The 23,089-nt window shown below is 42.2% G+C and overlaps 1 protein-coding gene across 1 annotated transcript; it reads left to right on the forward strand.

Annotated features, from left to right (window-relative positions):
* The first annotated feature begins 3,541 nt into the window (after positions 1-3,541).
* LOC128415105 (receptor-type tyrosine-protein phosphatase C-like) lies at positions 3,542-18,569 on the forward strand. The gene is made up of 8 exons (XM_053390971.1): positions 3,542-3,575; positions 7,281-7,511; positions 8,408-8,533; positions 9,309-9,455; positions 13,001-13,209; positions 15,292-15,355; positions 16,851-16,989; positions 18,515-18,569. The coding sequence occupies exons 1-8, from the start codon at positions 3,542-3,544 to the stop codon at positions 18,567-18,569; spliced, it is 1,005 nt and encodes a 334-aa protein (XP_053246946.1).
* Positions 18,570-23,089: the final 4,520 nt, after the last annotated feature.

The following is a 23,089-nucleotide window of genomic DNA, read 5'->3' on the forward strand; positions in this document are numbered from 1 at the left end:
CCTAGAGTGGTAGGGCAGGTTTCTCATCTCTCTGTGCCTCCTTTTCCCTCGGTTTTTGATCTTTAGTCTTTAGCTTCAGTTGTATTCCTGCCTATTTCATAAAGACAGATTTTGTCAAGTGAAATCTTTCTTTCCCCACTCTTTTAGGACACAGAGTTTCTTTGTCCCTTAAAATATCACCTGCAATGATCTTTGTTCTCTTAGTCCTCTTAAGTTTTGTGGGGGGCATTATTAGGGAGGCAATATACAAGTTGTAATGCATTTTCATTTGTATAAAGTGTTCCTTTGGCAACAACTGGGAGCCAAAATCTGTCTAACGTGACAGCAGAGAGTGCATGAACTTGGCATTTTCCGTTTCCCCACTGTTCAAAGCATTGTTCAACTCCTTTTGCAAAATGCACCAGAGATATATTCCTTCCCCCAATTGAAATCCAAAGGGAAATGGCTGAAATTTTATTACAGAAAAGATTACTGCAGAAAGGATATGGCACGTGTAGCACTGTTTGAATACTGCCTAAATATGCACTTGAACAAGTGCTGGGACAACTAGTTCTAGGTAAAGAAAAAAAGACTCTTTGAGGGCGTGAGCACTGTATGTCAAGGAATGTTTCTGCAGATGATGTTTCTTTCTTCACCCATCCATCTCCTCTCCTTGTGTTCTCTTCTTTTTCAACATATTTCCCCATCGTCCATAAAAACTTCAACAGGTGCCTTTTCGCTCTGTCTTAGATAGAGGATTCATGATGGAACATAGGGATCTGCCAGACATTGATCCATCCAGGTCAGTTTTCTTTACACTACCTGGCAGTGGATTTCCAAGTTTTGGGAGAAAGGATATTCCTAGCCCTACTAGAAGATGCAAGTGTTCTACCCCTTAGCTATGATCTTCTTCCACTGGAAGGACAGAAAGCTGCTTTACATCTAAGAACTGATGGATCGCTTGAACCAAAATGGAACCAGACTGGTGGCTGCAAGGTGATAGCGGAGCAGCTGAAAAACTGATCAAGGGGGGAAATTCAACAGTTGTTGAGGAATGTCAGGTTTGGGATAAATCATCACTCAGGAATGAGGATGAACATATTAATGATTATCCAGATGGTAGAGAACCCAGGATGCCCCAGGGCAAAACACACATTCTAGAGCCATTCGGAGGGAGAGCCCATGAAAAGCTGTTTGTACGTGCATCCTATAACATTTTCTGAACATTATCCTGCTTTATTGTTGAAGTGTGGTTTCCTCCACAGCCATGAGCGCTTCAACTATTTCAGCTATGGAAAGAGAAACCCTTCACAGTTCCTAGTTCCCAGACTTTTCTACTAGAAAGTCACAAGAATTGCAAAAAACAAAACAACTTTTTGTGGATTTATGGAAACTAAAGATAGAAGAGAGAGAGAGAGAGTGCCTTTAGAGAAGTTGGTAAAAATTATGCGTGACAGCCCTTAGCTGTGTAGTGTATCTGTGTGGTTAGTTTCTGGGTATCAGAGAAAGCTGATTCCTGAATGATAAGGACACATTGCATTATATATGTGCACAGCCTATTCTACATTTGATTTGGACCTTGGTGAGGCATTTGCACAGGGCAATAACCATTATTTTGCTTTCCAGAGACTGACACACACATGCTGTTTTGTGAGGATACACATGAGACCTGGATGTAACCATGTTTTTGTGGATTGAACTCTTGGTGTTTGGCTTCGCCCTTATTGTGGATGCACAAAACACAGGTGGGTGGCAACTATTTATTTGTTCAATTTGCATATCTTGGAATCTTCTTTAAAAGAACTATCCAAACTCATTTTGAAACGATCTAAGGGTTGGGTCTGAAATCTTAGGTCTGAGGTGTGTCAAAATCTTAGGTTTCATGAAAAGAAGAGCACTAGTAATTCTTTAAAGGATGACATATTCATAATTACCAGCAGCTTGGAAACAATTCCTGGACCACATTCAGTTGGGGTGGAATAATTGTGATAAGGCCTTCAGGTCTGGCCAGCACTCTTTTAGATTGAGAGCACCAATAGACGGGACCACAGAATCCTCCACATTCCCAAACAAATACTTAGATGTGGAAAGAGTTTATTGGGAATTGGATGTTTGAAAATCTCTGTATAGCTCAGTTGGTTAGAGCATGATGTTGATAACCAGGGGTTGACTTAGCAATTGGTCAGGTTGGCCCAGGGGGGTGCAAAAATTGTGAGTGTTCCCTAGACTGCTCTGGGTGGTCAGGCAAGGCATGCTAGCTCCTTTGGACTTCTCAGCAGAGGAATGCAGCTGCTACCTACATTACTTTAAATGAAATCAAATCTTCATGGCATGATAAGCTGCATCCAAGGGTACTAAAGGATCTTGTGGATGTAATTTCAGATCCTTCTTTAATTATCTTTGGCAATTCTTCAAGAAAAGGTGGGGCTCCCATAGACTGGAACCAGACAAATGTTGACCCCAACTTTGAAGACCCAGGTAAGTACCAGCCAGTGACCTTTAAGGCTTTCTGTCAGGCTTGGTAAGGGTAGGGCACCATTCAGTGTGCCATCTCCAGAAGGAGACGGATGGTTGTGCCAGGTTGGGGGGGGGGGTTCCAGCTATACACAATTTTAGCTTTATACACAATCTCTGAACCTGACCCCCCCCCAAGTTATGAGTCAACAGTATTCAATGCAATGTATAGTAAGCTGTGTTAATGTTCAAATACCATGAAAAAGAATCAATCAACCATAGAACAAAAGGTCTGATGTTATATATGTATTTTAATTATGGATGGTTATATTTTAATGAGATTGTTGTATTGCTGTACTGCAATTCCCTACAGACTGGGTCCAGACACCTCTTGACCCCGACTTCGAAGACCTAGGTAAGTACCAGCCAGTGACCTTGACATCAATACCTAGAACAGATAATTCAACAGTCAATCATGAGCATTTAGAAAAGGATGCTGTGATTATGAAGACCCAGCATGGGTTTCTCAAAAATAAGTCCAGGAACACCCAAACCATCCTTCACTTCCAGCAATCCCACTGGAATTGGAGATCCTTTGGAGACCCAATGCTGCCACGAGTTAACTAGTAGTGTGGCCTTTTACCTCTGCCAGGTGAAGCTTGGAACACTGATTTCAGGGATTTTTATCTGGTGAACACACACTCTGGAAAAACCAGAACAGGACTGCCCATGATGGTAGTAGCCTTTGAAAAATGTCAGCAGCTTTAAGGCTTTCTGCCATGCTTGGTGAGGGTAGGGCACCACGCAGCACGCCGTCTCCAGAAGGATACAGACGGTTGTGCTGGGTGCAAATGTTTCAAGGATTCTTCCAGATATACATGATTTCAGCTTTATGCACAATCTCTGAACCTGACCCCCCCAAACACAACAAGTTCTGAGTCAACAGTATTCAGTGTAATGTATAGTAATCTGTATTTATGTTCAAATACCATGAAAAGGAATCAATCAACCATAGAACAAAAGGTCTGATGTTACATATGTATTTTAATTATGGATGGTTATATTTTAATGAGATTGTTGTCTTGCTGTACTGTAATTCCCTACAGACATGGTCCAGACAAGTGACTTGGAATACCCAGCCAGTAAGTACCAGCCAGTGACCTTGGCGTCAATACCAGGGAAGGTCCTAGAACAGATAATTCAACATCAGTCTGTGAGCATTTAGAAAAGGATGCTGTGATTACTAAGATCCAGCATGGGTTTCTCAAAAATAAGTCATGCCAGACCAATCTGATTTCTTTTTTTGATGGAATTACAAACTTGCTGCATCAGAGAAATGCTGATTTCTGTAAGGCTTTTGACAAAGTCCCCCTTTATATTATCTCAAGGAAGCTGGTAAAGTGTGGGTTGAACGAGGTAACGGTTAGATGGATTTGTAGCTGGTTGACTGACTGAACCCAAAGAGTACTCATTAATGGTTCCTTTTTCATCCTGGAAAAAAGTGATGTGGGGTGCCACAGGGTTCTGACTCGGGCCCGTTGTTGTTCAACGTCTTTATAAATGACTTGGTTGAAGGAATTGAGGGAATGGTCATGAAATTTGTAGTTGAAACAAAACTAGGAGGGGTAACGAATACAACATAAGGCAGAATCAAAATTCAAAATGACTAGGGAATTGGGCACAAGCTAACAAAATGAATTTCTATAGGCACCATAGGGAATTTTAACTAGGTTTTAATACATTAATGAGATTGCTGTAATGTGTATTTAATTATGGATGTTTATATCTTTATGAGTTTCTGATTGGTTTTTATATTTTGTAAAACACTTTGCAGCCTATATTGGCATTAAGCAGTATATAAATTGCGTGTAACATTGTATGATAATTTTCTCTTCAATACTTTTATAACAAATCAGCTTATAAAACGGTGTCCTTTTTCTTAAAGGGCCCAAATCACTTTAAAAAGATCTAAGGGTTCGGTCTGAAATCTTAGGTCTGAGGTGTGTCAAAATCTTAGTGAGGGTTTTTCTGAAAAGAAGAGCACCAGTAATTTTTTTAAGGGTAAAATATTCATCGTTACCAGTGGGTGGGAAACAATTTCTGGACCATATTCAGCTGGGGTGGAATAATTGATATAAGGCCTTCAGGTCTGGCCAGCACTCTTTTAAATTGAGAGCACCGATAGATGGGACCACAGAATTCTCTGCCTTCCCGAACAAATACTTACATGTGGAAAGAGTTTATTGGGAATTGGATGTTTGAAAACCTCTGTATAGCTCAGTTGGTTAGGGCATGATGCTGATAACCAGGGGTTGACTTAGCAATTGGTCAGGTTGGCCCAGGGGGGTGCAAAAATTGTGTGAGCTCCATAGACCATTCTTCTGGTGGTCAGGCAAGGTACACCAGCTCCTCTGGACCCCTCAGCTGCTAGCTACTTTAAATGAATTCAAATCTTCATGGCTGCATTCAAGGGCACTAAAGGATGTTGCGGATGTAATTTCAGGGCGATCTTTCCCTTCGATGTCTGAGGTTTTTTGGGGTTCTTCTTGGACAAAAGGTGGGGGCTTCGATCTTCCCATGGACTGCAGTAAGTTTATCATTTCCTTGAAGATGGAATGTGACTCTAATTTTATTAATTTTATTAAGTTTCTCCCCCGGTTACTCAGGAGCTGTGTTGATCCACATATCCACATATTTACATATATCACCCCAAAAGCAGTGGAACATGACATAATCAATATGCCGAGGGCCTTCTGGTGGTTCCCTCATTGTAAGAAGCAAAGTTACAGGGAACTAGACAGAGGGTCTTCTCAGTAGTGACGCCCACCCTGAGGAACACCCTCCCATCAGATGTCAAGGACATAAACAACTATCGGACTTTTAGAAGACATCTGAAGGCAGCCCTGTTTAGGGAAGCTTTTACTATTTGAAGAATCATTGTATTTTAATATTCTGCTGGAAGCTGCCCAGAGCGGCTGGGGAAACCCAGCCAGATGTTGTTGTTGTTTAGTCGTTTAGTCGTGTCCGACTCTTCGTGACCCCATGGACCAGAGCACGCCAGGCATTTCTGTCTTCCACTGCCTCCCGCAGTTTGGTCAGACTCATGTTTGTAGCTTCAAAGACACTATCCAACCATCTCGTCCTCTGTCGTCCCCTTCTCCTTGTGCCCTCTATCTTTCCCAACATCAGGGTCTTTTCCAGGGAGTCTTCTCTTCTCATGAGGTGGCCAAAGTATTGGAGCCTCAGCTTCATGATCTGTCCTTCCAGTGAGCACTCAGGGCTGATTTCCTTAAGAATGGATAGGTTTGATCTTCTTGCAGTCCATGGGACTCTCAAGAGTCTCCTCCAGCACCATAATTCAAAAGCATCAATTCTTCGACGATCAGCCTTCTTGATGGTCCAGCTCTCACTTCCATACATCACTACTGGGAAAACCATAGCTTTTACTATAATAATAATAATAAATATTTTAGGAGCAGCTGACAGCGATAGCATAGGAGTTGTATTCAACTAAGTCATACTCAGAAGTATACCCACTGAAATGAACAAACCTAGCATTATTTGTTTTTATTTGTTATTAAAGTTCATACTGCCCTTAATTACAGGGCAGCTTACAATATATAAACACAAAAATACATCCCATAGTAACAAACAAAAACAATAGCGGGCTGCAATTCTCACCTCACTTACCTGGGAGTATGTGCCATTGAATTCAGTAGTACTTGTGTCTCAATAGACACAGTTAGGATACCTAGCTGTCAAATTTTCCCTTTTTTAAAGGGAATTTCCCTTATTCTGAATAGGATTCCTCGCAAGAAAAGGGAAAAGTTGACAGCTATGTTAGGATTGCACTGTTACTCATATCTATTCATTTCAATGGGTCTGCTATTAATAGAATACATCCAACTTGTGAAATACAATGAACTTTAACAAGATCTTCATCCAGCTGAAATGCAGCTTTTGGCTTCTGATTAGAAATGCAAACCAACCTTGTCCTGCTTGGACTACTGCAATGCACTCTATGTGGGGCTACCTTTGAAGGTGACTCGGAAACTGCAATTAATCCAGAATGCGGCAGCTAGACTGGTGACTGGGAGTGGCCACCGAGACCATATAACACCGGTCCTGAAAGATCTTCATTGGTTCCCAGTACATTTCCGAGCACAATTCAAAGTGTTGGTGCTGGCCTTTAAAGCCCTAAACAGCCTCAGTCCTGTATACCTGAAGGAGCGTCTCCATGCCCATCATCCAGCCCGGACACTGAGGTCCAGCACCGAGGGCCTTCTGGCGGTTCCCTGGCTGAGAGGGCCTTCTCGGTAGTGGCGCCTGCCCTGTGGAACGCCCTTCCAGCAGATGTCAAGGCAATAAACAACAGCAGAAGCGCTAAATCACGTGCAGAAGTGCCGGATTGCAACCCGCGTGTGCACACACGTAGCGCTGTGGGTTGTGAACGCTGCGGGTTGCAAACGTGCTTCCCACATGGATCACATTCGCAACCTGAGCCTCCACTGTAAGCTCTGCCCAATCACATTCCACCACCACCCCAGCCTGATGCCAAGGTGTTCTGATAGGCCACTATATATATTGCTGATGAGCTGCGCTTGGCTTGGTGAGTCACACAGGTTGGACAGATCTGGTTAATGAACTGAAATATTACCAGTATGAACTGAAGGAAAACAGGCAGCTGCAGATCTAAGTGATCAGCAGAAGAACAGTTTGTCTCACCTGTAGTGCACATACTGTGCCTCTCTTTAAACTGTTAATGCACATTAAACATTGTTTGTGGTTTGCTTGTTTTTAAAATGTTCCAGTGCAAGAAACGTTTTAACATTGATTTGTTCTCTTAGATCGTAGAACCATTTCAGTGGCTCGTTATAAATACAATTCAGAAGGCGTCACTGCAGAACTTGCAGTTATGAAAAGGGCAGAGCTGCAAAATGTTAGCTGTGAAAATGCCCACTGTACTTGGGACAAGGACCAAAGCACACTTGCTGGACTTCAAGAATGTGACGAATACAAGATAGTAGCATCTTTTAATGGATGTGATGATTTCACATTATCAGTTCATGTCCCCCCTGGTAAGATCAGATACTTCTCATTTATTTAAGCAAAATCTGCCTTATTGTTTTTCAGTCACTCGGATGAGCTGTCCTCCCCCCAGTGCTAAGCTATTGGGAGAACGTAACCTGGGGGTATGTCAGGGACTAGAGAGGGTGCGTGAAGTCAGTTTTAATTTTTTTGGTGTCAACTAATATACTGGTTTTCAGTTTTTGATGGTTTCCAACCACTGTTAATCGCATAGTAACTCTGATGGCTTCTCTATGTTATTTAGAATAAAAGAATGTGCAACTAATAATCGGAAGTGCCGTTGTCATGCTCCACCAAAATCGAGGAGATTTTCTTTCAAATTATTGTGTTCAGATTTGTATTGGTTTTATATTGAAAACAGCAAGCAGTTGTGCCCCTTGAGTCATGAGCAATGCCAACGAAGTGAATGCATGAAGCTGGCAAGATGTGAAGGACTGTGGTGATTCTCGAATGATTCTGTAATGATTAGAATTAAGTGCTGGACATAATCCATAAGCACCACTAAATCCCATATATCAAAGAGGGAAATTTTAAACCTTTGAAATGCATTGGGATTTTAAAATGCTCAACTGTGGCTGAGTTGTGCCCAGTGCTCTTGGTTCAAGTCTAGATGATTGATAATTCACTAGATTTCTCACAATAACAGACTAAAGCTGAGCAATGTTTTTATTTCTCCTTCCATCGTATCTCATAGTCATGTAACACATAAAAGTACGCTAATTCAAAATGAATAGATGAACACTGAAAACTGAGTTAGATACTCATTTGGGGGTAAAATGATGCAACCCATTAAGCAATATATTATCCAGCATGCTTTTAAAACTGAAAAAGAAATACTGAACAGAATGTCATTGTGATATTTTTCTCCTTTTTCTTTATTTGGAAGAAACCGATAAGTGGAAACTGGAAGAACCCAAAAAAAGTAACACCAGTGTGACTTTATCTTGGAACAATCGTGAATATGATAAGCATCGTTGCCATTTAAGATATTACTGTCGCTGTCTTCCTCATGGTAGGAGATTTTGGAAGTTTTTTGCATTTCTGTCTTTATTGGCTGGAGAATTAAATGCACTTTATTGGGGACCTTTGTTTTTGTGTCCTATGTATGTCCTATGTATTTAGAAATAAGTGTAGAGAGGTGGAAAGGCAAGCAAGTCTGGTAAAGGCATGAGTCTCTCTCTCTCTCTCTCTCTCTCTCTCTCTCTCTCTCTCTCTCTATCTCTCTCTCTCTCTCCTTAATGAAATAGCAAGAAGAAATACCTCCTGCAATAGGTAATATGAAATCCAGAAGGATCTTACTCTACACGAGTGGCTGTAAGTCCCTAAAAAAACCACAAGTTGTTGATAACTACTCCAGGTTTGATTACTGTAGATAACAAGGGTGCAATATTTTGTGTGAAGAATTAGATATGGATGGTGCCAAAGAACTGCTGGCTAGGGTGGACCTAAAACACATAGCTACAGTCAAAAACAGCTCAAGTGGAGGTGAGGTCAGGGGAAAGAAGCAAGAAAGTGGGTAGCATGTTCTTGATTTTTTGTCAACCAGAGCTAACCTACACAACCCTCCATATCTTCTTGGACTCATCTCTCAACAGCCTCAACACCACAGCAAATGGTAAGAGATGTTGGGAGTCATATCTTCTTGGACTCATCTCCCAACAGCCTCAACAGCATAGCCAATGGTAAGGGATGTTGGGAATCTTGAGGGCCACAAATTCCCCACCCATGGCATAGATGCTTCTAGATGCCTGAAGTACGGAGCAATGATGTTTTGCAATTTCTTATAGGTAAGAATTTTCGGACCACTGAAGAGCAGAATGGTTGTATAGTGACAGGTTTATCACCCAACAAGAACTACAGTTGTAAATCAGAAATATCGTTTAATGGCAAAAATGTGAAAACTGGCAACAAACAGCTAACAACAGATTATGGAAGTGAGTATGACAACATGATGCCTTCATCCCAGAAACTAAACTTTTACAACGAAGAAGGGTATCTTTGTGCACATATAAATAAAAGCATACAAATAGGATTTAATGTATTACTGTGACAGATTATAATCTGGGAAAGAGTGCCTGATCCAAGTTTGGAGGCCCTTGGGTAAGATGTCCATTGTGGGCCCCTTCTCCAGCTGGGTCCACCTTCTTCTCCCCACTGTTTATTTTATGGCCTTTCTGATTTGAGACAATACAAGCAGAGTCTCCTCCTCTTTCTCCTTACTCCTATCACTACACATTCACTCAGAGGACATTTTCACTGGCACTCGATCATAAGTCCATCCCACCCATTTTGCGTGAAATTTTTTTTGAAAGAATGCCTAAAAGGTTACCATTTAAATAATCTACATTATGGCACATATTTCCCCAGAGTGCATATTTTTTCAAGGCTTTACAACATGGTTTCCCAAGAAGCATGTCTTTTATACCTAACCACAACAATACTTCATTTCATGTGCCCTTCTTGCACTCTGGGAGTGCATTGCAAAATTGGATGATGCGCACTGTCAGATTGGAAGTTACATTCTGATCCAAAAGCAAGATTGGGACCATTGAATTGGGTCACACAGCAGCAAAGAGCACGCGGAACCAATTCCCCCTCTATCCCTAGCAGGCAGATACAACAAGAAAGAGGAGTAGCAAATCCCAGACTTCTGGAATATATAATAATAATAATTTATTATTTATACCCCGCCCATCTGGCTGAGTTTCCCCAGCCACTCTGGGCTGCTCCCAATCAAGTGTTAAAACAGTACAGCATTAAATATTAAAAACTTCCCTAAACAGGGCTGCCTTCAGATGTCTTTTAAAGATAGGATAGCTGCTTATTTCCTTCACATTTGAAGGGAGGGTGTTCCACAGGGTGGGACCACTACCGAGAAGGCCCTCTGCCTGGTTCCCTGTAACTTGGCTTCTCGCAGTGAGGGAGCCGCCAGAAGGCCCTTGGTGCTGGATCTCAGTGTCTGGGCTGAACGATGGGTGTGGAGATGCTCCTTCAGATATACAGGACCGAGACCATTTCCTTGAGGTATACAGGACTGAGGAAGCTGGTAGTTATTGCTCTGCTGAAGCATGGGCCTCTGTAGGTACCCAGTGATAGTGATCCTTGAAGCTGACCCTGATGGCACTGGATATTATTTGGGGAAGCAAGCAGAATGACTCCTTATTTCATTTTTATTCCTAAGAAAATTATTGTGCTTTAAAAAAGAATTGTGGCTTGATGTGAATACAGGATGTAACAGGCTCATGAATCAAAACATATGAAGCTAATATTGTTCTAGAAATAGAACCTAGACAGAGTGGAGTTCAGAGCATGCAGCTCCCAAGAGGGTCCTGTCTCTGCCATAGCTGCCATGTTGGAGTCAAACTCAGATAGTCTCTGACTCTGCTTCCTCCATCTTGCCACTCCTAGACTCCAAAGATTTTTCTCTCACCCTCTTCAGGTAAACTGTAGGCCTGTTACTAACGAAGACCAGGGCCCGGGGAGAGGCTTTGGCCCTCTGCTGCTTGGCATAGTCTTTTGTTTCTTTAATCACTTATCTCCCTGCCCTTCTGTTCCCTGGATGGCTTATATTTTGAGCGATCTCTTGGAGAAGCTGGGCTGTGTTATTTTCATCCCTTGCTGCACCTGGGAAAAAGAGAGGTTTTCTTAAATCCCAATAGCGTAGCTAGGCATGGGCGGGCTATGTGTGTGTCCTGTAGGGCAGCAAAGGGGTTTATAGGGTGGCACGATCACTGCTAGGCATCGGGGTGGGATTCTGAGTGGCAGAGGAGCTGGAGGGTGGCATGGCGGTTGCTGGGTATCTTAGGTGCTGTGGGCTCCCCTAAGAAAAGCTCAACAACTTTGGTCCGCCACTGTTAAACCCTAATCCTTTACTGATTGCAGAGATTTCTTTTCTTTTCTTTTTATTTTTATTTCTAAAAATTATTGTTACCGTTCACATTAACACACCATACAGAAAAAGAAAATAAATTCCATAACCACCAAAGAAAAAAAGAGAATTAATACATCAACTAATAACCTTCAAAACATTAAATACATAAAATATGTATGTGCCAGTTTTCCCGTCTATTCCTTATTACAGAATCTGTATTAATTGTTCACTGCCACTGCATAACGAGTTTTGTTCAATTTCAATATCCCTTAATCCATTCATTTGTTTTACCACATTTTTAACACTGCTACTGAAATTATTTGAACGCTGCGTATGACCTTAAACTACCACTATTATTTTTCAAGTATATTTTAAAAACTTTCCATTTTGAGAGAAATACCTGTTTTGGTTTATTTTTCATCTTTTCTGACATGCTATCTAATTCCGCATATTCACTTGTTTTTTTAATCCATTCTAATCTTGATGGGACTTTATCACTTTCCCAATTTGCCGCAATGAGAACTCTTGCTGCGACCGTAGCATAGAAGAAGATCTCTTTAGCCTTTTTAGGAATATCCAAGTCTGTGGTTCCCAAAAGGAAAGCTTCTGGTTTCCTATTAAAATATATTTTTAACATTTTTTTCCAGTTCTATGTGGACATCCTCCCAAAACACCTTGATTTCTTTACACTGCCACCACATATGGAATAAAGTACCTGGATTTTATTTACACCTCCAGCAATTATTGGGGACATTTTTGAACATCTTGGACTATTTCCAGGGTGTTAAATACCACCGATGCTGCATTTTAAGAAAATTCTCTCAGAGAGTAACAGGCTGTAAAATTCCAATTTATTTTTCCACAGGTTTTCCCACTGCTTCATTGTTATTGAGTGCCCAAAATCTTGTGACCACTTAATCATAGCTGCTGTCACCTCCTCCTCCTTGACTTCCCAGTCAAGGACGAGTCGGTATACTTTAGAAAGTGTTTTAATTCTGGAGTTCACCAAATCCGATTCAAATCTGGAAGTCTCAGTGGAGAAACCCTTTTGTCTATCAATTTTGAATGTCTCAAATAATTGGTGATATTGAAACCAATCAACAATGCACTCTCTTATTTTCCCAAAGCTTTTTCATTTCAATTGGTTATTCTCCTCCTTTAGACGTTGGCCACGGTCCCTGGGTATTTTTTCTCTTAACCGCCTTCGCCTCTATTGACAAGATCCACCAGGGAACCTTGGGTTTGAGCAGGTTTTTATACTTCTCCCAAACCGTCATTAGGGATTTCCTAATAATATGGTTTGAAAAGTTCCTGTGAACTTTTGCTTTCCCATAGGCTAAGTACGTGTGCTATCCCCGTCGATTATCATATCCCTCCAAGTCTAAGAGGTCTGGGTCCTGAGATTTCAAAGGAGGGTTACCCACCCTCTCAAACCTATAAGACAGCAAACAGGGATGAAAGATTCTGCAAAGCAATCTTTTTCAGAAGAAAATAAAACTAAAAACCTAGTGTTTCAGAGCCCACACTGATTTTTTTATTAATCTATTCATGAGATCTAAAAGCTTTAGCGTGCAGACTATGAATATCAACCGTTTCTCTTTTAAACAGAGCCAACACCAGTGAGAGAACTGCAAGTCGACCCGTTAAACCAAGAAATCAGTGCTGTTAAGATCAAGTGCAGGGAGCCAGAACAAATAAATGGTCCTCAAGAAGAATATCATTTGTACTTCTTAGGCGCGGAGACCATGATTAAAGCTAACGAAAGCTGTTACTTTGAAGTTATAAACCTCTGTCATTCGACAACATACCAGTTTAAGGTAAATTGCTTAATTCTAACTTTTACGGTCAGCTACAGGCAACGACCTGGGACGTGGGTGGCACTGTGGGTTAAACCACAGAGCCTAGGACTTCCCAATCGGAAGGTCGGAGGTTCGAATCCACGCAACGGGGTGAGCTCCCATTGCTTGGTCCTTGCTCCTGCCAACCTAGCAGTTCAAAAGCACGTCAAAGTGCAAGTTGATAAATAGGTACCGCTCCGGTGGGAAGGTAAACGGTGTTTCCGTGCGCTGCTCTGGTTCGCCAGAAGCGGCTTACTCATGCTGGCCACATGACCCGGAAGCTGTACGCCGGCTCCCTCGGTCAATAAAGTGAGATGAGCGCCGCAACCCCAGAGTCGGTCACAACTGGACCTAATGGTCAGGGGTCCCTTTACCTTTACCTTACAGGCAACGGCCATTTTAGGTGTGTCCAAGTGATGTGTGATCGCCGATATGCAGGTCCTTTTGGACCTGGAAGAAGTCAGAGAGTGGATTGGAGTGGAGCAGGCTTTGTTCTGGTCCACCCCTGGACCATTAGCTGTATCTGAATGAGTATTTCTTAAACAGAATGATGTGCTCTTCTTTTTCTTTTTTGGGCAATTTTTCTCTAGAGCAGCCTCTCATAAAGAGATTGGCTGAATGAACACAGATTTCCATCTTCTTTCTGATGTCCCCTGCGGGATGAATCGTAGGGAATAAGATTGATCTAGGGATTTACTGAATGGCCAATTGCATCTCCTTGAGATTACCTCCTTTGCCTCTAAAGGCAATGGGGCAAAAATTTGAGGCACAATGCGTATCAGTTGTTCTGGAGCTGCCATATTCTTCCTGGCCTTACAAAAGGACATGGTACTTCAGTAGAACCCATTAGGGCATAGCTGTCAACTTTTCCCTTTTCTTGTGAGGAATCCTATTTGGAATAAGAGAATTTCCCTTAAAAAAAGGAAAACGTTGACAGCTATGCATTAGGGTGGCCCTAGTTTCACCAAACTCACCCACCTGAATGCCTGTTTTCTTAGATCCCTTAGCCTTCTCCAACTACACATCCCGTTGCAAGAAATAAACAACTAAACAAAATGACTTTATTTCCCCTTCAACATTTTCCATTATTACCCAACCCACAAGTAGAAGCAGTAGAGGCTGGTCTATGAGCACAAGTGGAGCACTGCCCCATCAACCTCAGTCTGCCCCCAGTCAGCTCTTGAGTCTCAGTTTTGTCTCTTGTAGAACTCAGCAGAAATGAACATGGAGACAAAACGAGAATTAGTTTGCTCTGCCTGCCATTCAAAGTGGCTCCACCTACTGTTGGACCTCCTTACCATCCTACATTTGTGTAAAAGTACAGTGGTACCTCAGGGATGCGGGTGGCGCTGTGGGTTAAACCACAGAGCCTAGGACTTGCCGATCAGAAGGTCAGCGCTTTGAATCCCTGCGACGCGGTGAGCTCCCATTGCTCGGTCCCTGCTCCTGCCCACCTAGCAGTTTGAAAGCACGTCAAAGTGCAAGTAGATAAATAGGTACCGCTCCAGCGGGAAGGTAAACGGCATTTCCGTGTGCTGCTCTGGTTCGCCAGAAGCGGCTTAGTCAAGCTGGCCACATGACCCGGAAGCTGTACGCCGGCTCCCTCGGTCAATAAAGCGAGATGAGTGCCGCAACCCCAGAGTCGGTCACAACTGGACCTAATGGTCAGGGGTCCGTTTACCTTTACCTTACAGTGGTACCTCAGGTTACAAACGCTTCGGGTTACAAACACTTCAGGTTACAAACTCCACTAACCTGGAAGTAGTACCTTGAGTTGAGAACTTTGCCCCAGGATGAGAATGGAAATTGCGTGCCGGTGGCGCGGCAGCAGTGGGAGGCCCCATTAGCGAAAGCGCGCCTCAGGTTAAGAACGGTTTTGGGTTAAGAACGGACCTCCGGGACGAATTAAGTTCGTAACCCAAGGTACCACTGTAACTCTCTTTATGATATCACTTCTTTGGTTTAGGTGGAAAACTGTTTGGAAGGTCTGCAACATTGTTTGTGGTGATACATTTTGGACTAAATAAAATAACAGCATTCCCTGTTCTTTCTGTTTATCAGGTTATTTTCTACAATGGGAAATATTCCTCAGACCCTGTGATCTCTGACCCAGTAAGAAGAGGACGTAAGCTAAAGTTTCAACTGCTTCTTTTAATTTGCTGATTAACCTAATTTACACGTTAAAACACAGAGTAAGAAATGACATGACATGTAGAAAGCAAATTGAAGAGATGTGCCAGAACTAACTTCTGCTAACATTTTCTAAAATCTTTTCAACATAGCGTGTCTCTCCCTCTCTTCTTTTTAGATGTTGTAAATAATTATGAAAACCTAGTGACGTGTTTGGCATTCCTCATTACTGGAAAGTGCTTGGTTTTGCTCCTTCTTCTGCATAAAATCCACATCCTTATCATAAAAAATTCAAGGTTAGGTTATTTCCCTTCCTTTCGTCTCTTAAGTATATACAATTAGATGAGAAGACTGCAACATTTTTTTTTCCTTAAAAGGTAAAGGGACCCCTGACCATTAGGTCCAGTCGTGGCCGACTCTGGGGTTGCGGCACTCATCTCGCTTTACTGGCCGAGGGAGCCGGCGTACAGCTTCCGGGTCATGGGGCCAGCATGGAGCATTGCTCTCATCCTTCACAACTGTTTATGTTTCTTACAGGGATCAAGATGTACCTATGCAGCCTCTTAACAGAGGTTGGTATTCTCCTACTTCTGGCAAGGGCAAGTATTTAATTGATGTTTCTGCCTAGCTCATGACAATGCCTTGGTAGCAGTACCGAACCCTGAAGCATGCTTCTTGGAGTCGTAAGGTAGAAACTTTCCTCATAGACCCATGCAGGCATTGCAGAATCAGGCCTGATGAACCTCCCATAGCTACTTCTGTGCTGCCAAGTGGCTAATATGCCACTGACTTCACTCCTAAGCTTCAGGAAGAGCTGCTGAAACTCCCCCCTCTTTTAGTGCAACTTAAGGTTCTGTCTTCCTGATTTTATGTTTGATCACTTTTATTGTGGTATTGATTTTAGTAATTTGAATTGTTTGAATGTAATTTGAAAGATTTTGATTGGGCGGTATGCTCTTTCATGGACTTCTTTGTCAGCGTTTCACATTGACCTGTAAAACGTTATTAAATATAACGTTATATAAAGCTCACTGCTGTTTCCCATTGCCGATGGCTCACTGCTCTGCAGCACCCCCTTGTGTCACATTTTAATAACGCCTCTTTAACGTTATAAACAACGAGTGTAGGTCCATCCATTGTTACAGATGCCATTTAATACTTGTTATGTATTTGTATGAAATTGATTTTTCAAACCCTGCCTACTGACATTAGCTGGCGCCTTCACTGGACTCTTTAGTGCCTGCTGAAAACATTTTTCTTTAGACAAGCCTAGCCACATTTGCAGAGTGCTTTAATCTGTCTTTAGTTTATCATTGATTTTAATTATCTTTTGAATGTTTTAATTCTTTGTGTTTAATTTCTTTTATTCTTTTTGGAAACTGCTTTGAGAATTTATTTTTTATTTTTACAACCAAGCGGCATATAAATTTTATGAAATAAAAATAAATAAATAAGACTGCTCCATGCTAAGTATTTTGACTTATTTCTAGATTATGAAAACTATGGGCCACAGAACATGACAATGAATGTGGCTGAGCAGACAGAACCTCTAACAGGAAGCCAGATGTGCACATCAATAAGAAGTCCAGACAAGAGTATTGAGCATAGAGAGGAAAATGAATTAAACGTGTAAGTGAGAAATGACCACAGATGTACCCTTACCATTAAAATAAATAAATAACCACCTTTAATTGTACAGCAGTGATGAAGGTTACCAATGTTACCGAGTTTTTTCATGTGTTGCAGGGGGTTGGACTAGATGACCCTCGGGATCCCTTACAACTCTACAAGTCTATCATTCTTTGCATGAGGACATATTGGAGTTGCACAAAGAGATAAACCACTTGAGGATGCAAGCTGGAGTTGAAGAGCAATAGTCGGTTTCAAAATCTGCTGCCATTTTTATGTTAACACCCCCCCCATATAATGTACTACAGCACAGCTTTAATATTATACAAATTGTTGATACTTTTCATCACCTCTTTCACATGTGTGCAACGTTGTTGTTTTTTAAATGGTAAATGTTGTTGTTTGGAATGGCATTTTAGCCATTATTATTCTCATTTTTCTTCTGTGGAACGTTGGAGGGTTTGTAAATGTGCATTCCGTCATTGACCAATTTTGCAGTGTTTAATTTCGATTATGTTGCTTTGAACGCTTGCTTTACTTTTGAGTAATGATTTATTCTGGATTGTTTTACTGGATGCTTTAATGTCGGTTGCAAACCGTTTTGAGATCAGTTGTAGAAACAGTAGCAAAGAGACGTGTAAAGTTCATTGGCTTCACGCCTCAGATTCCTGTTACAGAACCTTGTAAACTTTGCTATCACAGGAAATACCGTCCCCCTGTACATTCCCACCTCTAACAAACCCTGCTTCTGTAACTCTGTGTGAGACTTAATTTGAGAGTCAGGCATTTGAGCCCCACGTTGGGCAAAAGATACCTACGTTGCAGAAGGTCGGATCAGAAGACCACTGTGATCCCTTCTATGCTTCTGTTATTCTATCCCCTTGGCTCCCTTGCCCCCTTCACCTCTCCATTTGTTACTCTTCCCTCTTCCTTTCATTCCCAATGTCTCTTGTTATCCCTGATGAAATATACTCAGAGTCGCAAAGTGATTTCATGCTCTTTATTCAGCTCATAGTGGTGAGGAGGAATGAATGAAAGTCCCCTCAAAGTATCTGCTTTATATACATTATTTACACAATGGGCTGCACATGATTGGCTAATTCCGGAATTCTACTGTAAGCCAATCAGGTTGTGGATTCACTTCTATCTGGAGCATGATTGGGTGGTTCCTGCCAACCAATCATACTGCTGCATTGTTCTAGGACCAATCAGACTGCTGCATTCTGAATCCTATTGTTCTAGGACCAATCAGACTGCTGCAGTTTGGATCCTATTCAACTCAGTACATAACACCTGATGTTGAAATTGTTATCCCCTTGGTGGGCAGGGAGATCTGTCTGTCTGTCTAAGACCTTGCCAAAGTGCTACAAACACTTTTATAACAAAATATATTGATGGTTATGACATTTAGCATGAGGATACGCACCAGGTCCATGTACAGAAGCTTTGTTCTGAATGAGAATTTTTTGCGGGTTGGGGGTTATTTTTCTTTGTACGTATCCTGTTTTCTGTCTGTACCCTTTAGAGCATCCCTCCCAATCTTTGCCCAAGGATACAAACAGAGCCAGTGTCAGAAGTAAGCGCTGTATTTTTCATTTCATTTCATATGAAATTTACTGCATGTTATACCCTAAAAGAAAACTTTGTGAAGATGCAATTTCTATGGTACCTGATACCACTAAAATTATCTAAAATGTACAAAAATGTCTCAAGTAAATTTTGGAGGTGTGGGGAAGTGGAAGGTTTCATGCTACACATGTGGTGGAACTGCAAGAAAATCAAGGAATTCTGGAATGTTATTTATGATGAACTTTAAAAAACGACCAAAGTATCATTTCTAAAAAAAACGGAGGCTTTCCTCCTTGGGATTCTCGGCCCAGACATACCAAAAAAATGCAAAAGAAATATTCTTGTATGGGTCACTTGGCACAGCCCTCGGTGAAGTTGGCTCTTCCCGGACGCTGTCTCCAATCTGCGCGTGCTGGTTCGCTTTAGCTCGGAAATATAATTGGAAATATATAATTGGAAAGGAGCTGAAGCACATACATCAAGCAAAGTTCGAGAGATAAGACTGCTGATTAATGGATCTCTGGGATCAGAGCGGCGGGAGAGGACAAATAAATCAAGCGATGAAGCGCCATTAAGAGACTGGTATGTCTGGAGAGAAGAAGAAGGGGGGTGGAGGAAAAAACTTTTCTTTTCTTTGCCCTATGTGAGTATTAATAATCCTCCACCCCAAAGAAAGAAGAATCGCCGTATTTTATTAATCATAAGCAGGAATTTAAAAACTGTGTGGGATGAATTAATGATGAATGAAGAGAGGATTGGTAAATATCGGAGAATGGAAAATTCTATGACGCAGTTTAAAATGGCGTCTCGCAAGACAGGCTTGTTTAAGAAAGACGGGGGGAGGAGAACCAGGACTATTGGAATGTGAATGATGATTGGAATTTGATTTTAACCTGGCAGAGCCCTCTATGAGATATTTTACAAGCCTGGGAAAACTAAAGGGCAGACCGAAGATAAATCTTTGAAGGAGGAGGGGAATGGCGGCTGTCCCTATGAGATATGACTTGTGGAGTGTGTAAAACCCACACAGACGATGTTTGCTCCAACCTGCTTGTGAAGATTATCAGAGATCGCAAAGAAAGGAATATATGACAACAACAAGAAGATGAAGAAAGTAATAAAGAGACTATCTGGATAGAACTGGATAGAACTGTTTAATTAAAGCAGTAATAGAAGTGATGTTTGGATCCTCGTTCGGAGCTTGATGTATGGGTACCCCCAACAAAATTGAAAAATTTGGCTGTATAATTTGGAACTAATGTGAATTGAAATAATGTGATATGATTGGCCTGTTAATAAAAAAATTATGTTTAAAAAGAAATATTCTTGTATGTGACAGTAGCAGCAAGAATATTGATTGCAATGAATTGGAAGGGAGAGAAAATCCCAACAAAGCTGGAGTGGCAAAGTAAGCTGCTAGAGTATGCCGAAATGGCAAAAATGACAGAAAAGCTGAGAGATAATATTGAGCAGACCTTTATTCGAAAATGGGACATGTACAGAAAATACCTATTGCAATAATGTGACGTCAGTGGCAGCATTTGAATGACTTCTGTGTTACAATGAACAAAAATAAGAGAATATAACAGTGACGAATATTAATAAAAAGAGATAGAGATTAATAGTATATCACATAAGTAAAATGGTAAATACATGGTGGGGTGGCGGGAAGTCATAGGAATTTAAACAAGAATGTATGGTGATATGAATGAGCAAATATCAAAATTCTTTTGTATTTTCACTTCGATTTTTCATACATTTGTTTTGTTATAAAAAGGTAAAGAGACCCCTGACCATTAGGTCCAGTTGTGACCGACTCTGGGGTTGCGGTGCTCATCTCGCTTTATTGGCTGAGGGAGCTGGCGTACAGCTTCCGGGTCATGTGGCCAGCATGACTAAGCCTCTTCTGGCGAACCAGAGCAGCGCACAGAAACGCCGTTTACCTTCCCGTTGGAGCCATACCTATTTATCTCCTTGCACTTTGATGTGCTTTCGAACTGCTAGGTTGGCAGGAGCAGGGAGTGAGCAACAAGAGCTCACCCCGTTGCAGGGATTCAAACCACCGACCTTCTGATCAACAAGCTCTAGGTTCTGTGGTTTAGACCACAGTGCCACCCGCATCATACTTTTCTTTAATTTCAATAAAGCATATAAAACGGAAAAAAGAAAGAAGCAAGCACTTTAAGGCATCTGCTGAGCCCCACACTCCTACAGAGGGCCCACCGCCACACTCTTTATCTCCGTCATAGTGCAAATTTATTCCAATACACACATTGTTTTTGTGCACTTTGGCCTAATATATATGTTTTTCCAAAGCAGCTTTCTCTAATATGCATTTTTAAATATTTTTTTCACTAATGTATGTTTTTGTGTACACCTTTCCCTAATACATGCATTTTTGGTACACATAAAGGTAAAGGGACCCCTGACTATTAGGTCCAGTCGTGACCGACTCTGGGGTTGCGGCGCTCATCTCGCTTTATTGGCTGAGGAAGCCAGCGTGCAGCTTCCGAGTCATGTGGCCAGCATGACTAAGCTGCTTCTGGCAAACCAGAGCAGCACACGGAAACGCCATTTACCTTCCCGCCAGAGCGGTACCTATTTATCTACTTGCACTTTGACATGCTTTCGAACTGCTAGGTGGGCAGGAGCTGGGACTGAGCAACGGGAGTTCACCCCATCGTGGGGATTCGAACCACCGACCTTTTGATCAGCAAGCCCTAGGCTCTGTGGTTTAACCCACAGCGCCACCCGCACATACTTGGTTGCAAATTTGTGTACTGTTTTGAAAAGTGCATAGAAGGCAGGTTTGCCTTTAAGTGCAAACTGAACTGAATTTCTCTGCCATCCCTTGCGCAGAGTGGGAGCACAGGGAAGTAGACAGCAGTGCCTTGGAGAGGGAGGAAGCTCGCTAAGGGCATCTTGCTCGGAGACCCCCAAAATCTGGAACTGGTGTGCGATACCACTTCTTTTCAGCTCCCCTCTCATTAGTTCCTTGAATTGTTTCTCATTTCTGTGTGTCTCCCCCCCCCTCTGTTTTTGATGTTTACTTTCCATTGCACTCATGCCTCTTTCTTTAGGATGGATTTAATCAGTCGAAAGCCTTATCTCATCCCACTCCTTCGGAGCGTAGAATTTCTTTGTCTCTTAAAATCTCACCTGCGATGACCTCTGTTGTCTTAGCCCTCTTGAGTTTTGTGTGGGAGGCATTATTAGCGAGGCGACACACAAATTTCCAGTGCATTTTCATATGTATAAAAGGGTTCCCTTGGCAACCATTAGGAGCCAAAATCTATCTAACTTGACAGCAAAGAGTGCACGAACTTGGCATCTTCCGCTTCCTCACTGTTCAAGGCAGCCGTTCCTTTTGCCGAACGCATCAGAGATCTGTTCCTTCCCCCTAAGTGAAATTCAAAGGGAAATGCAACCTCGGTGGCTGTAATTTTATTACGGGAAGGATTTCTGCAGAAAGGAAATGGCATCTGGGGCACGGCATATCCTTCCTACCCTTGCTTGTCAGCTATGCCCTTGAACAAGTGTAGGCAGTAAGGAAAGAAAGAATCTTTGAGGGTTGTTGACAAGGAGGCATGAGCACTGCGTGTCAAAGAATATCTTTCCAGGCAAGAGTTCCTTACAGAATCGTTGGAAGGGACCACAAGGGCCATCTAGTCCACTCCAATGCAGGAATCTCAGCTAAAGCATCCCTGACAGATGGCCATCTGTTTGTTGTTGTTGTTGTTGTTTAGTCATTTAGTCGTGTCTGACTCTTCGTGACCCCATGGACCAGAGCACGCCAGGCACTTCTGTCTTCCACTGTCTCCCGCAGTTTGGTCAGACTCATGCTGGTAGCTTCAAGGACCCTGTCCAACCATCTCGTCCTCTGTCGTCCCCTTCTCCTTGTGCCCTCCATCCTTCCCAACATCAGGGTCTTTTCCAGGGAGTCTTCTCTTCTCATGAGGTGGCCAAAGTATTGGAACCTCAGCTTCAGGATCTGTCCTTCCAGTGAGCGCTCAGGGCTGATTTCCTTAAGAATGGATAGGTTTGATCTTCTTGCAGTCCATGGGACTCTCAAGAGTCCCATGGCCATCTAACCTCTACTTAAAAACCTCCAAGGAAGGAGAGTCCACAACCCCCTGAGGGAGTCCACTCCACTGTCAAACAGCTCTTATTGTCAGAAAGTTTTTCCCTGATGTTTAGTCAGAATCTCATTTCTTGGAAACTGAAACCATTGTTTTGAATCCTAACCTCTGGAGCAGGAGAAAACAAGCTTGCTCCATCTTCCATGTGACAGCCCTCGAGATGTTTGAAGATGGCTATCATACCTCTTCTCAGTCTCCTCTTTCTCATGCTCAACATACCCAGCTCCTTCAACCATTCCTCGTAAGGCTTGGTTTCCAGACCCTTATTGGCCTGCCCATCTCCTCTCCTTGCCTTCTCTTCTAAGATATCTCCCCATCTTCCTTAAATCTGCAGCTGTCTTCTCTCGGTGTGTCTTAGAAAGAGGATTCAGGGTGGAACATAGGAATCTGCA

The sequence above is a fragment of the Podarcis raffonei genome, chromosome 6 (genome assembly GCF_027172205.1).
Source record: "Podarcis raffonei isolate rPodRaf1 chromosome 6, rPodRaf1.pri, whole genome shotgun sequence".
Taxonomy (NCBI): Eukaryota; Metazoa; Chordata; class Lepidosauria; order Squamata; family Lacertidae; genus Podarcis; species Podarcis raffonei.

Bases quoted from the DNA above. Each gene is read 5' to 3' on its own strand.
- LOC128415105 (XM_053390971.1), top strand. From the start codon at position 3,542: ATGGTCCAGACAAGTGACTTGGAATACCCAGCCA. The intron at 8,534-9,308 runs GTAGGAGATTTT...AATTTCTTATAG, and splicing joins CTGTCGCTGTCTTCCTCATG to GTAAGAATTTTCGGACCACT. The intron at 15,356-16,850 runs GTAAGCTAAAGT...ACTTATTTCTAG, and splicing joins TGACCCAGTAAGAAGAGGAC to ATTATGAAAACTATGGGCCA.